Source organism: Myiozetetes cayanensis, unplaced genomic scaffold (genome assembly GCF_022539395.1).
Source record: "Myiozetetes cayanensis isolate MyiCay16 unplaced genomic scaffold, myiCay2020 scf6-25, whole genome shotgun sequence".
Classification (NCBI taxonomy): Eukaryota; Metazoa; Chordata; class Aves; order Passeriformes; family Tyrannidae; genus Myiozetetes; species Myiozetetes cayanensis.
In genome coordinates, this window is record NW_026087853.1 from 48145596 (window position 1) to 48159609 (window position 14014).

The window sequence follows — 14014 nt, forward strand, 5'->3', positions numbered from 1 at the left end:
TTCTTGAAAGGAGTCAAGTTTGCAGTTGTTCTGCATCTATAAACTTGAGGTCAATGCTAGTAAATATTCTATGCAAGAGCATGGCAAAACTCCTGAGGTGAATTACTGCACATGTAAACTTAAATAGTGTACTGTTCCTTCCCAGAATAACGAATAACTGCATCTATGATTGGGCCTTAGCTGGGAATTCACCTTATTTCTCAATCTTTCTTAGATTGCAGAATTGTGGAATGTTTGTGGAACATAGCTTGCATTTGTAGATATTTAGAATTAAAGGGTGACCAGTATGGGGTTGCTTTTTATCTTAATTACATCAGGATTACACCAGTAAACAGTCTCCAGGCACCCTTCAGTGTGTTGTTTCCCAGTGTGCACACACAGCCAGAGTTTTATTGCTGGGCCAGAAAGAAATACTTCATTCAGACCCTTCTCCATGCTCAGAGGCAGCTTTGGCTGTTTCTGTTGCGCAAGCAGCAGTTTTGGCTGCAGCTTGTTTCTGTGAGCCAGGGGTTGTGACCTGCAGTGCAGGCCAAGAGGATACGGGAAAGCGGAGCTCAGGCTGTTCCCTGCTGGAGGACAAAGCTGGAGCTTTATCTCGGTTACCATAGGGAGCTCCTGCACTGTTGTCACTACTGCTGTCCTTGTTGGAGAGGAGTCCAGAGAATACACTCAGGTCCCCTCCAGAAAATACTTTCTTGCAATTATTCTTACGTTTTGCTCTTTGCAGAAAATGTTGGTTTGGAGAGAATGTGAAACGGGGCATAAGATTCAGAAATATCCTCTATAGTCCAAAATGTCTGAGCTCTTGTAGGAAAAAATACCGTCAGTCAGTTATGAAGTCAGTTATGCGCTGTTCTAGGTCCCCGAGCAAAATGGCACATGCCTGTACTTCAACTTACAGGAGTAATTTTCCAGGGTTTGGTGTGTTGGTCCTTTTTGTTTGTTTTTGTTTTGGGTTTTTGTTTGTTTGTTTTGGTTTTGGTTTTTTGTTTTTTAAAAATGAAAAGGTGACAGGGCCACTGGCAGCTAGTAGAGAAGGAATTTGAGCAATCATGCACTGTAAGGACATAGGTTGCAACATAGGTTGTGACTAGGATGTGAACAGAGTTGCAGCAAAACATAGTTCCTGCAGTAACTGAGCTGTTGTTACAGAGGGAAGTACTGGGTTCATGGTTGGCAGGGGACAAAATTATGTATCTGCCTCCTCTTTTTGCAAGGTTCCGTTGTCCATTGGGTTAGAGTTTAGATTCTCAGTGCACATTGTTCCATTCAGAGATACAGAGTACCATAGAGTATCTGTTCTGCCGCTCCAGGCTGGTCTGTGGAAAATGTATCCTCTTAAGCAGAACTCTTGGCTGAAGTCCAGCGATGCCCAAGGAAGGTTGCCTGATGGCACTTCATTAGCTCCGTTGCACCCCTTGCGCCTCATGCCTCTGCTCTGCAGCTCCAGCAGTGAATTGTTTAAAGTGACAGAGTTGTGAACTGGGCAACTACCTGTAACTCTTCTGAGGAGAAGGTAAAACACTCTCTTAGACTTGTTAAATCATGTCTGAGACCACACAACAGGGAGACTTTCTGCACATTCTCTCTACAGTGCAACTGCGCTCGAACCTGGAGCTTTCTGCAGGGGGAGAGGGGTTGTGTCTCTTGTTAACCAAGGGAAGCAAGCAGGCTCCTGAGCAGGGAGAGCACAATAGGTACTCAAACTCTGAACCATGTCACTAGGGCCTGACAGTTAATATATCAATCTTAAAATCTAGCAGAGTTGTTGCTGTATGGATCTGAACTTTCCCTTAGGTAAAATGTTTACTGCTGCATCAAAAGCTCTGCTTAGTTTAAGCTCACCTTAAGCCCCACTGAACCTCTGCTGCAGCAGGATAGCTGGAAGTCCCTTGAGAAGGATCTGTGAAAGCAACACCTCACATTTTCTATTTCATCAGCTCTGGGATTCATCTGGTCATCCCAGCGTGCATGAGAAATTCACTTAGCAGTTCCTGCAACCCTTCTGGTAATGCAGCTGACAGTTGCTTGTGCACAGACACAGACCTGACCTTGTGCTTCATGCAGACAACCACGCACTTTCCCTTCCAAGCTCTGTCCAGCACAAGGGCCAAAAAAGGTGTCACCTTTAAGTCAAGTGTAACACTTCAAGCACACAGAACTCTATAGTCTTCAAGGCAGTTTCTGAGTCTGCTTGTTATGAGGAGTAAATAGTCCCTGGACAGCTGAAGATGCACCACATACTGTCTAAAAAATTGTGTAAGAGGACCTATGAACTTTCAGTAAGGTCAAGGACAGGTTTCCAGTAATGACTTCTGTGTTTAAAGTGGGGTAGTGGTGGGGAATTCCCATCCATGGGTACCCCCTGCAGTTTCCTCTTCTGAGGGATTTGAATTGCTTATAAATACCGTCTCTGAGTCAGAGAGCACACAAGACCATCTCCACCTCCTTCAGCTTTCCCTTTCTGCAGTGGTGAGTGACATTCTGAATTTATGAGCAGTGCTTTGAGCTGGTACTTGGGAACAGGACTAATGCTTTAGCATGGGGGGCTTCTCTGACGGGAGCAACAGGGAACGCTAGAATGCAAGTTTCTCATGTGCATCTGTCTCTGTTGTGGACTCCTTAGCTGAGCTTGTGGTCTCACAGAGGACACCACTCCTCGAAGGGGCAGAAGGGGGCCCTGGGCACCTGCCCTGGCACAGCTGTGGGTATGGTGGATGCTATGCCAGCAATCTCTCAAAGGTGCTTCAGAACTGTTCATCTTTCTGTCTCACAGCTCCGTCTCAGACTTGGACTGGTAACCATGAGGCTCTGTGTCTGCTTCATGTTGATCTCCATTGTTCTGTGTGCAAGCGCTGACGGATTTGGACTGCGCAGAGCTGGACAATTTGTCCGGGATGCAGTGGGAGGTAAGCTGCTCTTACCACAGACCCTCCTCTTAGGAATCCCCTCCCCAAGCACGTTACCAATGGATGCAGCCCTTGGAGATGGCAGATCCACAGCTGGTTTTTGATGCTGAAGAGGGCCTTGATCAGCCCCCACAGGTGCCTTCTGTGGGCAAAGCCTGATGTAGAGATGTGCCTCTCTGTTAACTGCTCCTTTGGCCTTTCAGCTCCTTGGGCCTTTCAACTCCTGGCTAAAATGGTACTGAACTATTTCTGATGAGACTTTTTCAAGTCAACATCATTTCTATTTCTCCGCTTTCTTCAGGAACATGGGATATGTACAGAGCATACCGGGACATGCGTGAGGCAAATTATATAGGTGCCGACAAATACTTCCATGCTCGTGGGAATTATGACGCTGCCCGGAGAGGACCTGGTGGTGCCTGGGCAGCAAAAGTGATCAGGTAACAGAGTTTGCTTGGCTTGTGAACAGTGAGTTACCAGGGGTCCAGGCATTCCAGCTGGAGTGAAGAGCTTTTTGACTTGTACTCAGCTTTTCACCTAGAAGAACAGCAGAGGGGAGGGGATGCAGTTCCTGTCTGGACAGCCTGTCTCTATAGGAATGGTGGCTCTCCTCCCACATGAGTGTGAGGCCTTTCTTCTTGTCCTCCCGAGAAGGCAGACTCCTTCCTCTGCATTTCTGGTCATAAGGAACTCTCTTACCTTGCTGGTTCGTTTCCCGTCGTAACAGTTAGGGGTTCCATGGGGGCTCTCAGACAAGGATCGGGATGTGCTTGCATCTGTGCTTGAGAAGCACTGAGGAAAAGCTTGCTTTACGTGAGTGAGGAGATCCACACGAGGCTGAGCTCATGCGGTCGGTTCAGGTGACTTTTCTCCTTGCCCGCAGTGACGCCCGGGAGGGATGGCAGGGCAGCGTGAGCGGCAGAGGCGCCGAGGACACCCGGGCGGACCAGGAGGCGAACGAGTGGGGGCGGAGCGGCGGGGACCCGAACCGCTACCGCCCCAAGGGGCTGCCCAGCAAGTACTAGGGCAGTGCCCTCTGCTCCTGTCACACCTCCCTTTGAACAGCCGAATAAAGAAATCCAGCTGCAAACCGTCCCCTCGTCTGCGAGCATCCATCCTCCTGGGCCGCGGGACTGGGGGAGGGCGCTGGGGCGGGGGCAGCGGGGCGGTGTGTGGGCATCACGGGAGCTGCCAAGGGCTGGGCCCTTGGGCGGGCGGGTCCCGGCGCGGCCCTGTCACGGCCCTGTCACGGCCGCCGGTGCGCAGGGGGCGCTGTGGGGCCGCGGGCGCCGCTCCGGCCGCGCCGCCTCGCTGTGCCGGCGCGGCTGTGGGGCCGCCATGGACCGTAACCCGTCGCCGCCGTGCAGCGATGCGGAGGAGGAGGAGGGGGACGCGGTGGGCAACACGGTGTACAGCAAGCACTGGCTCTTCAGCGTCCTCACCCGCCTCATCGAGGTGCGGCGGCGCCGGGAAGGGAGGGGGCCGGCGGGCCGGTGTCGGTCGGCGCTGGGCGGGTGCGGCGCGATCGCTCCCGGGGCCGGGGGGACACCCAGGGTCTCACCCTGAGACACACCCGGGGGACACCCGCGGCACACAGCGGCTTCCGAGCGGTGCGGGGGGATAGCCCGGGTCGTGTTCCCCTCACCCCCACACCCCGGCGTGTCCCAGGTCATCGCCCCCGCGGAGCCGGACCCCGCCGCCAGCCCCGAGGGAGCCCGGACGGAGCTGGACGAGGAGATGGAGAATGACATCTGCAAGGTGTGGGACATGTCGATGGACGAGGTAGGAGCGATGTTCTGCCCCGCAGAATCCTCCTGGACGTGGGAGAAGGCACAGAGACATCTGAGCTCGGTCAGCTCTCGAAATAGGCTTATTTCTCTCTAGCAATTGTAGTGCGCCCTACTGGTAAGCATAGTTTTCTCTGATAGATAGACAACCTTTCAAAGTTTGGCGACAGACTTGCAGTGGCGACGTAAGACAGCTTTTTGGTATTTTTCTCAACATTCTCAAATGCTGGAAGAAATTCTCAAATTATATATATATATTATAAGATTATTTGCTGGTTTGTTGAGATTTTTAAAAATAAACATGGAATATGTATCCTTTACTCCCAAATAGAGAACTCATCTTGTGTTTTAATGTGGTAAAATGAGAAGGAAATTTCTTTTGTATGGTCTGATCAGGTGCTAATGGCAACCCCTTCACTTGTTTCTTTTTCTAAGTGTTGGTGATGTCATGTCTTAAAATGTGTTTACTGGATTCTGACTTAGTGTCTCTGACCCTCTGTTGGGATAAGGAACAAAAGAAATTCTCCTTGCAAATGTGACTTTTGGGCTCATTATACAGCAAATCATTGGCATCCTGAATCACCAGAAGGGCTTGAGTACCTCTTCTCTCATTGAAAAGCAATGATATTGGTATTCACTGTTAGCAAATAAAATTTTTGTAGTGAGTTTTTCATCTCTTTGATCCAGTCCTTGTGACTTGAGGAAGGGTTTGATTTTGCTCTTGACAATTGTCGAGGTCCATTTACTTCTCCATTCGCTTTCTCCGCAGGATGTTGCTTTATTTCTTCAGGAGTTCAATGCCCCCGATATATTCATGGGAGTTTTTGCCAAATCAAAATGCCCTCGCCTTACTGTAAGTATGGGCTGTCAAAAAGCTGTAGTTCTGTACCTGCATTTACTCTTACCTTCCTTCTCCTCCCACTGCATGTTTGAATGTATTAGGGGAAGCACAAGAAAACACAAAATCAAATTTTAGAATGCTTTTTTGCGGTGTTTTTAATGTGGTATCAGTAATGCAATCAGTATTTCAGTGATGTTGAAGCTGATACAAGTCTGCTCACATATCCTCACCTATGTAAACTGATGAGGGACTGAGTTTGTCAATCCTAGGTACAAGACCTGTTATAGAAATCAGTAGCCTGGCCTTTTTTTTCTCATCACTTGTTTTATGATTACTGAACAGAAATGGTCATGAACTTGTTTAGTCCAGACAGGTTAACCCTGGCTGGACACCGAGGTGCCCACTAAGTCTGCTCTGTCACTCTCCCTCCTTAACTGGACAGGGAAGAGAAAATATAACAAAAGGCTCGTGGCTTGTGATAAGAACAGGAGAGATGACTCACCACTTACAGGCAAAACAGACTCAACTTGGGAAATTAATTTAATTTATTACCAATCAAATCAGAGCAGGATAATGAGAAATAAAATCAAATTTCAAAAACACCTTTCCCCCTCCCCTCCCTTCTTCCAAGGCTCAACTTCATTCCTGATTCTTTCCCTCTTCCCCTGAGTAGCACAGGGAAACAGGGAATGGGAGTTGCGGTCAGTTCGTCACATGTTGTGTCTGATGCTCCTTCCTCCTTAGGAGAAAGACTCCTCACTTTTTCCCCCCTACTCCAGCATAGGGTCCCTCCCATGGGAGACAGTTTTCCATGAACTTCTCCAACTTCAGTCATTCCCACAGGCTACAGTTTTTCACAGAGTGCTCCAGTGTGGGTCCCCCATGGGGTCACAAGTCATGCCAGCCAACCTGCTGAAAGAGGAGCGTGGGCTCCCCTTTCCATTGGTCCACAGGTCCTGTCAGGATCCTGCTCCAGCACAGGCTTCCTATGGGCCTTCCTTCGGGCACCCACCTGCTCCAGCGTGGGGTCCTCCACGAGCTGCAGGTGGATCTCTGCATCCCCACAGACCTCCACAGGCTGCAGAGGCACAGCTGCCTCGCCATGGTCTGCACCACAGGCTGCCAGGGAATCTCTGCTCTGGCCCCTGGAGCACCTCCTCCCCTTCCTTCTGCACTGACCTTGGTGCCTGCAGGGCTGTTCCTCTCACATATTCCCTCTCCTCCCTTTGGCTGCAGTTGCTGTCATGCAGCAGCCTTTTCCCTTTCTGAAACGTGTTACCCAATGGGTGCTCCCACTGTCTTTGAACCTCTCTTGCTTTTGTCTTACTGCTTTGGAAGTGAAATCCTGGACTACACTGCAGTTGCCTCATTAATACTGTGTTTTGACTTTTCAGGAAATCTGCGTGGGAATATTAGGAAATATGGCTTGTTTCCAGGACATATGCATGTCCATTAGTAAAGATGAGAATCTTGGGTAAGTGTATATGTGCTTCATACTTGCACAAGTACTGCTTTTCTGGACTCACGATCATGAAATACATGTTATAAAAGGATCTAAGTTTGCCTGCCATGCTTCATCTTTATTCACACCTTTTTGGCTGACCTTTCTTTTTTTTTTTCCACGGGAAGTGTTCAGTGAAGGAAAAAAGAATACAGAAAGAAAAAAGATTATTTCTTTTTTTAATCACTGGTGAAGTTCTTGAATCTTAGATTTCTAAGTTTGGCAATCTTGAAACACTTAAAATGCATGTGTAGTTAGAAAAAGCTGTTTTTAATCTCAGAACATGGCTACAGCTATGAAATTACCTTTTTATACCAGTTTTTTAAACAAGGGTAGATTTTGTTAACTTTTTTTCCTTGTATTTTCTCCTTAAAGCCAAGTGCTATTGCAGCGTTTGTGTGATTCGGACTCCCCAACTCTTCTGGAAACAAGCAGGTAGGACATCTCAGAAATTAATGCATCATTAGTGTAGTTCTGCTGTGTTCTGAGGCCTGGGAAGAAAACTGATAGATGGGCTCACTGTTTTATTATCCTCTCATCCTCTCATCTTTTATTGTTTCTACATTGAACTGGAATCAGTTTACTGTGAGGTAGATTCCTGTTTCTGTCACTCCATTTTCATTATTGTGGATTTACACTTGTACAGCTGAAATGAACTGAATTGGCTTCTAATTTATTAAAAGGGGAATTCTTGTCTAGGTTGTTGTTAACTTGCCTGTCCCAGCCTGAGGTGGCCAACGTCTGGGTTGAGAGAATCCGAGAAAACCCTTCCGTGTATGACTGTGTTTGCTTTATCATGTCCAGCTCTACCAATGGTAAGTTGCCAAAACAAGTTGGGAATTAGTGGGCTTTTGCAGAAGAAAAAATAAGAACTGAAGTTTGCAGTTTCAAAGACAAATATTTTCAGTTGGGAGAATTTCTTGAAAATAAAGGGAACCTCACGAATTTAAAGGACGCCAAAAAAACTCATCCTGCCTTTCTGGGTTTATAAATATATCTAAAACCAATCAAAAAAGCAGGCACAGAGGAAGAAGAAAACTCTGTATGGAATCATAGTAAGTGTAACAGAAGAAATTGTTATTTTCCACAAGAAAGGAAAGGACATAGTCTTTGTTCAGGGATATACATGTATAATTTTTGAACCTTGAAAGAAGAACTAATTTTATTAGTTTTTTCCAAATATATGTATTTACTGTTTTTAAAACTGCCATACTTGTGGAGTGGTAACTGGAGGAGTGATTCAGTTACTCTGAATGGCAGCTGAATATTGCACAGGCTTTGGGTATACAGTCAGTAGTGTGCAAACCTCTCTTAGAACTAATTTATTAAAAACCACTCCAAGCACCCAAAAACGCAAATACTTTGCATAGCATTTATATTTCATATCTAACTCAATTGTAACAGCAGTTATGGTTTGTCAAGGAGTCCTAATAATTTAGATTTCTAATTTTTAGAAAATTATTTTTATTAATGACAATGCTCAGAAATCCTGCTTCATCCAATTGAAACCACAGATCTACCTAAGTAAAATGCAGATTGGCAGGTGGAAGACTGGCATCAGACTGCATATCTAGGGAAAAATCTTGGAAAGTTTTTCTTCAGAAGCAGAAATTAGGACTTCTCAGGAATGTGAAGTCTCTTTCCAGAATAAAGTTCTTGCTTCACATGTGGCAAGACAAGGTTGGAGATGTCAGTGGGCTTTCCAACAATCCCTATTTATCAAACTGTTAGTGGTTTGTGCCACATAAAAGAATTAAACATAGCAACCCATAGTAGGTCACAAAGAAAATCAGTATATTTCAGTACTGAATTTACTCTGAATACATGTATAAACGTTTTGTGAGCTGATTTTTGCCCTTCATGTTCAGTCTTGTTGAAATTTTTCCATTCTCTCTTGTGCAGTTGACTTGTTGGTAAAAGTGGGCGAAGTGGTGGACAAACTCTTCGATCTCGATGAAGAGCTGATGTTAAACTGGATCAAAAACGGCACTTGCCAGTCTGTGGGACCATCTGGAGATGATTCCCCTGAAGAACTTCCAGATTTTAAGATTGTTCCTTGTATACTTGAAGCAGCCAAACAAGTCCGGTATGTGAGATTTCTTTTCAGTTTCATGGCTGGGGAGGTTCATTATAACCTTGTGTCTGAACATCTCGATTTTAGTGGGAGCAGCTCAATTTGACGGATCACTAGAATACATTTTCCTGTACTTACATAATTTGAAATGAGTCAAGTAGTTTGTTAGTGAAGAGAATGGCAGTGATTGCTGACAGCCTTCTCGGTGTCCAAAACACACAGGATATAAACCCAGTAATTGGCTCTTTAACATGTCTTTGTTTTTTGCTTGTCCTGTGTAGATCAGATAACCCAGAAGGACTTGATGTTTATATGCATATCCTGCAGCTCCTGACTACAGTGGATGAGGGGATCCAGGCTATTGGTAAGACGCTTGAATTGCCATGTGTGATGGGACCCAGAGTGGCCAGAACTTCTGGATCATCAGATATTTAATGGGGAGAGAAGTAATTCACCTACCTAGATTAAATTTGTTGGGTTGGTGGGTTCTCTTTCTTTCTTTCTCAAGTGCAGGCTCCTGATGGAGGAAAAGAGACTTGGAGTTTGCTTTATGACCTCGTTTGCCAGGAACTTTGCCAGCCAGATGATCCGCCGATCATTGTGCAGGAGCAGAAGACTGTATTGGCCTCTATTTTGTCTGTGCTGTCTGCAATGTTTGCTTCACAGACAGAGCAAGAATACACCAGGATGAGGAAAAGCAAGTTGTGCTTTTTTTCTGTTCTTTTTTTTTTTTTCATTTAAAGTTATGTTCACAACTGACTTTATGTGGTGTGAAAGGTGGTTCAATTAATTGACATATTTGAATACAGTAAGACTCTTTACTGGTCACTCAGAAGCACACCTAGCCCAAAGTTCAGTTACTGGATGTCTCTGAAGAGTTACAGTGCCAGAACCTACAGATTCTGCTCAGTCTTCTCTGTTTAGTAAATTAATGAAAATTACAGAATTCATCTTTGCTAAAATATGATGACTTAATAGTAATTTTTGTTTGTTTGTTTGTTGTTTTTAGTAGGTGGACATTCTGCACTTACTTAAATCCATCTATCCCTTGTTACATTTCAATTCATGGATGAGACTTCAGAATTAAAAGCCTATCTTGGGAGTGGGAGTCAGGGTCATTTGCAGGAGAAAGATGTGTGAGTTTGGCTTGTCAGATAGGATTATCTGGATGTAAATTGAACATACTACCCCCACTGGGTTACTACTAAAGACATTTTCTTTCTCATACTCCTTACCACTGGCATATAGTTTTTATAGATACACATGAACTTGCAGGAAAAATGGTCAGGGTTTTCTACTGCATTTCTTTCCACTTGCTTCTTTGAATGATCTCAGAATGAGTAACAAAACACAGCACTGTCAGAATATACATTCCTGTAGCTTTTGTGCAATATCTGGTGGCATGTTTCAAAATTCTAATGTCTTGAAAGGATGGGAAAGAATTTTCAGTGTTCAAATTCAATTTTCTTGTTACTTTGTATTAAGATATGCCTCTGATTGGGAGCTTGATTCGTATCTTACAATACATGGAGGGCTGTGGGAAGAGAGCTGTTGATAACTCCAAGGAGTCCAAGGAAGAAGAGACTGGAAGGACTGAAATAAATGAGGAAGATTTCCATTTAAAAATTTTGAAGGATATTTGCTGTGAATTACTTTCCAATATGCTTCAAGAACTAACCAAGGTAAGAATAAACAAAATTCTAAGAGGGATTTCTGCAGCTAAGAGAAAAGATGTTAATGTGGGCATTTTTCCGTGCAAGTGTATTTGCATACTGGGAATTCCTTAGAGAATCAGTCAGGAGGTAAATAGCAACGAGTGTGTGAGACGACAGGGACACGGGTTTTCAGGGCCAGGATTCTGTATGATAAATTTTCTAGGTGTATGCTGCCATTTCTTTTGAATGAAAGTCAGTTTATTTTAAGAGAGGGAAATACTATCAAACTCACCTTCTGAGCTGGACATTTTTTATTATGGAAGCATTCAGGTTAAGAGACTTGTGATGTGTGAGCTTTCACACCTTTTTGTGTCAGCTATGTCTGGCTTTCTCTGAGAGCTGTAAGTTCTGGTTGTTTCACCCATTTTAAGAATGAAGCACATACTGTGCACAGTTTTGAGTTTGTTCTTCTGACAACTGCTGATGACGTGCTCGTTGCATTTCTCACTTTATTTTGCAGGAAAATACATTAGAAGGACTGCACCAGGGACATTTGAATGAACAGACGTGTTCCTGTGCATTTCAGAACCTCTTACCTCTGTATTTTGCATCGGTGAGTATATGACAAGGTCTGTGACAGGGCTTAAAAAGTACTGCTCGAGTGGCAAGACTTTCCAAATCCCATGTACAAGCAGGACAGAATTGCTCAGGCACAGGTGCCACGCCATTCCCATTCCAGACAGTCCTACCCCTGTCTTTTCTGCCTTACATTAGCCAAAGCTTTGCCAGGACCATCAGCTGATGCAGGGGTCAAACTGTGCTGCCATGAATGGATGTCCGAAAATTTATGCTGGCTGAAAATTTGTCCTGTATGTTTTTGTAGAAGAATTATTCTAAATATTTTTCATAGGGAGCTTTTGTTTGTGTGCTTTTAAACAACAAAGCGAGAGCTTGAGGAAGGTGGTAGTGTTTCAGGATTTTGACTGACTGAAAACATGTGGTGTAGGAGGAAGGTAGCTACTGTGGAGCATTTTCCATTATTCATTGCAGTGGCTGCTGCTGGCTGCTCTTGCTGGGAAGGCACACAAATAGAAAGACCCCCTGTACCACTGTAAGAATTCTGTGTTCCATGCAAATTGGGTTTTTTACTTTTTGTGTGTGTGTTTTTTTATTTCCAGGTGGAGAGTTTCCTTGAAGTCCTGCGTGAGGCTGACCAGACACTTGCTGACAATCTAGAAAAACGTTTCCCAAGCCTGAAGGTTCACACCTAAGAATGTACATGGACTATTTTCCTTCTTTGGAATGAAGATTTTTGACTGTTTCATTACAGCGTTTCATAAATCAAGTTTTCAGTAAACGCAGGAGAATGAGGCAACCTCTTTACCAGCAAGTGGCTTTTAAGAAATGTTGCAGGTAGCTCAGATTAACCTAGGGTTAATCTGGTCTGCATGGGGAAGGAAATTGCTGTAAATTCAGTCTGCGTCTTGCGTCCTGTTTGCTCTGGTAATGAGAGACTGTTGATTTCTAATTGCCCTCCTGCAGAGTAGTTTTCTTTGAGTAACTCTCGATTCGGTGCTTTTCAACTTTAAGTTGAAACAGCAAAATGAATGAAATGCACCAAGTAGTTTTTTACCATGGTCCTAGTTTCTTTCACGTTGCTGTTGGCAAAAGGAGGGTTGTTCAATAGAAAATCTCCTTCAAGCACCTGATAAAAACAGAGTTAAGTTATACAGAATTTTGGGGGGGTTTTTTTGGTTTTTTTTTTTTTTTTTTTTAGATCCTGTCAGTACCTTCAGCAGGTATTGTAACACAAGTGTTTCATCCTGCTCCTTTAAAATCTTCACACTTCTCTCACTGAAGCCTCTTCTACATTGCAGCTCTGAGCTGTGGTGTCTGAGTCCTGTGCAGTTCAAAGGATTTGAAAATATTGTTACCAATGGTCTGTGCTGCAGCTTCCAGCCTCTGCAGTCAGTTTTAGGGCAGGTTTGAATTTAATCCCTGGCATACTTGCAGACTTTCTGCTTTTTTACTGCAGTCTGTGCTTCAGTTTAGGAATGTAACATACATTGGTTCTTTCCTCGTTCATTTATTATATAAATTATCTCTGAATGGCACAAGAAATGCCATGTTTTTCTTTTTTTTTTAAGGGGAGCTTAAGGTGTTAGGTCACTTGCAGCAAATTCAGTCTACAATCTTCTAGAAATCCCACTTTTAATTATATGATGTTTTAACTGCATTGCATTTTTAGAGCCTGCGCCTGCCTCCAGTGCAGCTAAAATGTTTTGAGTCTGAAAAGACAGTACAGCAGCTTTGCTGTTTCTGTAAATGAGAGTGGAAAACAATTGGTCTTTATTAGGTTTGAGATGTTAAAGAAAATGGGAACCAGAGCATAGAGAATAACTTAATGCCATATACACACATTCCCCGGCTCTCCAGGTTTTTACAGACTTTAGGTATTGGACACATGGTACAATACAGTATGTGTATATGTATATAACCTGTTCGTCCCAACTTCCAGTTTTCAAAACCAGTGGAATTTAATCATTCCCCTGGGCTGCCAGCAGCATCTCAGCTGTCAGCAGAGGCTTTGGAATTACAAATCTCTGACTTGTGTCACCAAAAAGAATCGCCATGGTTTCTATCAGTTTTTGTACGCTGTGTTTGTTGGAGCGAACTGGTGGCTGTGAATCGGATGACAGCATTTTTCATACTACTTTGACAGTTTTTGGATATTTTCTTAAACCTACAGATTTGTAATAAAGTTTCTTTTTTTAAAACCTCCCCTGTACGCTTTCCTTCATTCTAGTGTCAATTATATTTGTTTTCTGAACCACTGGAAATGTCTATTACTCTCAAGTGTGTCCGTTGTAAGGCAAAAATTGAACCTCTTCATAATGTCTCTGTTGGCCTTCACTGGATATTCATTTTAACTCTCTGTTGCTTTCTTTGCATAGTCACTTTTGTATCTGGAGGTTAATATGCATCTCATCCAGTAGTTAACATTTTTTTGAGCTTAATTATCCCCTGATGTATCATAAGTGTCTTTCCGATGGTCCAACATAGCAAAGAATTATTTCTGGTTTGCATCTTGTGAAGTTCATTGCAGTTGAAATTTTGCAGCAGCTGTGTAAATGTAATATACAAAAAAGCTGAGACAAGATCTGTTGTTTTATTTTGTTCTTTCTTCGTTTCAATACACTAAGATCCAGCATTGGCTGATGAATTCTTAAATGTGGCATCACTGATT

General features: G+C 44.0%; 2 protein-coding genes across 2 annotated transcripts; both read left to right on the plus strand.

Annotated features, from left to right (window-relative positions):
• Nucleotides 1-80: 80 nt before the first annotated feature.
• On the plus strand, nt 81-4004 carry LOC126651133 (serum amyloid A protein-like). The gene is made up of 5 exons (XM_050336706.1): nt 81-97; nt 2328-2472; nt 2777-2909; nt 3211-3349; nt 3793-4004. Exons 1-5 carry the CDS (start codon nt 81-83, stop codon nt 3932-3934), a joined length of 576 nt encoding a protein of 191 aa, XP_050192663.1. The 3' UTR covers nt 3935-4004.
• A 185-nt stretch (nt 4005-4189) lies between these two features.
• On the plus strand, nt 4190-13544 carry SAAL1 (serum amyloid A like 1). Its single transcript, XM_050336441.1, has 12 exons — nt 4190-4364; nt 4578-4691; nt 5466-5549; nt 6932-7011; nt 7414-7473; nt 7738-7853; nt 8941-9124; nt 9394-9476; nt 9621-9809; nt 10598-10794; nt 11288-11380; nt 11946-13544. Exons 1-12 carry the CDS (start codon nt 4248-4250, stop codon nt 12036-12038), a joined length of 1410 nt encoding a protein of 469 aa, XP_050192398.1. The 5' UTR covers nt 4190-4247; the 3' UTR covers nt 12039-13544.
• Nucleotides 13545-14014: the final 470 nt, after the last annotated feature.

What these genes read in the sequence shown, in the direction of transcription:
- LOC126651133 (XM_050336706.1), top strand. An exon ending in TGTCCGGGATGCAGTGGGAG is followed by an intron (nt 2,910 to 3,210) that starts GTAAGCTGCTCT and finishes CGCTTTCTTCAG; the next exon opens with GAACATGGGATATGTACAGA. An exon ending in TGGGCAGCAAAAGTGATCAG is followed by an intron (nt 3,350 to 3,792) that starts GTAACAGAGTTT and finishes CCTTGCCCGCAG; the next exon opens with TGACGCCCGGGAGGGATGGC.
- SAAL1 (XM_050336441.1), top strand. Translation starts at nt 4,248, where the DNA reads ATGGACCGTAACCCGTCGCCGCCGTGCAGCGATGCGGAGGAGGAGGAG. An exon ending in TCCTCACCCGCCTCATCGAG is followed by an intron (nt 4,365 to 4,577) that starts GTGCGGCGGCGC and finishes GGCGTGTCCCAG; the next exon opens with GTCATCGCCCCCGCGGAGCC. An exon ending in TGAGGGGATCCAGGCTATTG is followed by an intron (nt 9,477 to 9,620) that starts GTAAGACGCTTG and finishes TTCTTTCTCAAG; the next exon opens with TGCAGGCTCCTGATGGAGGA.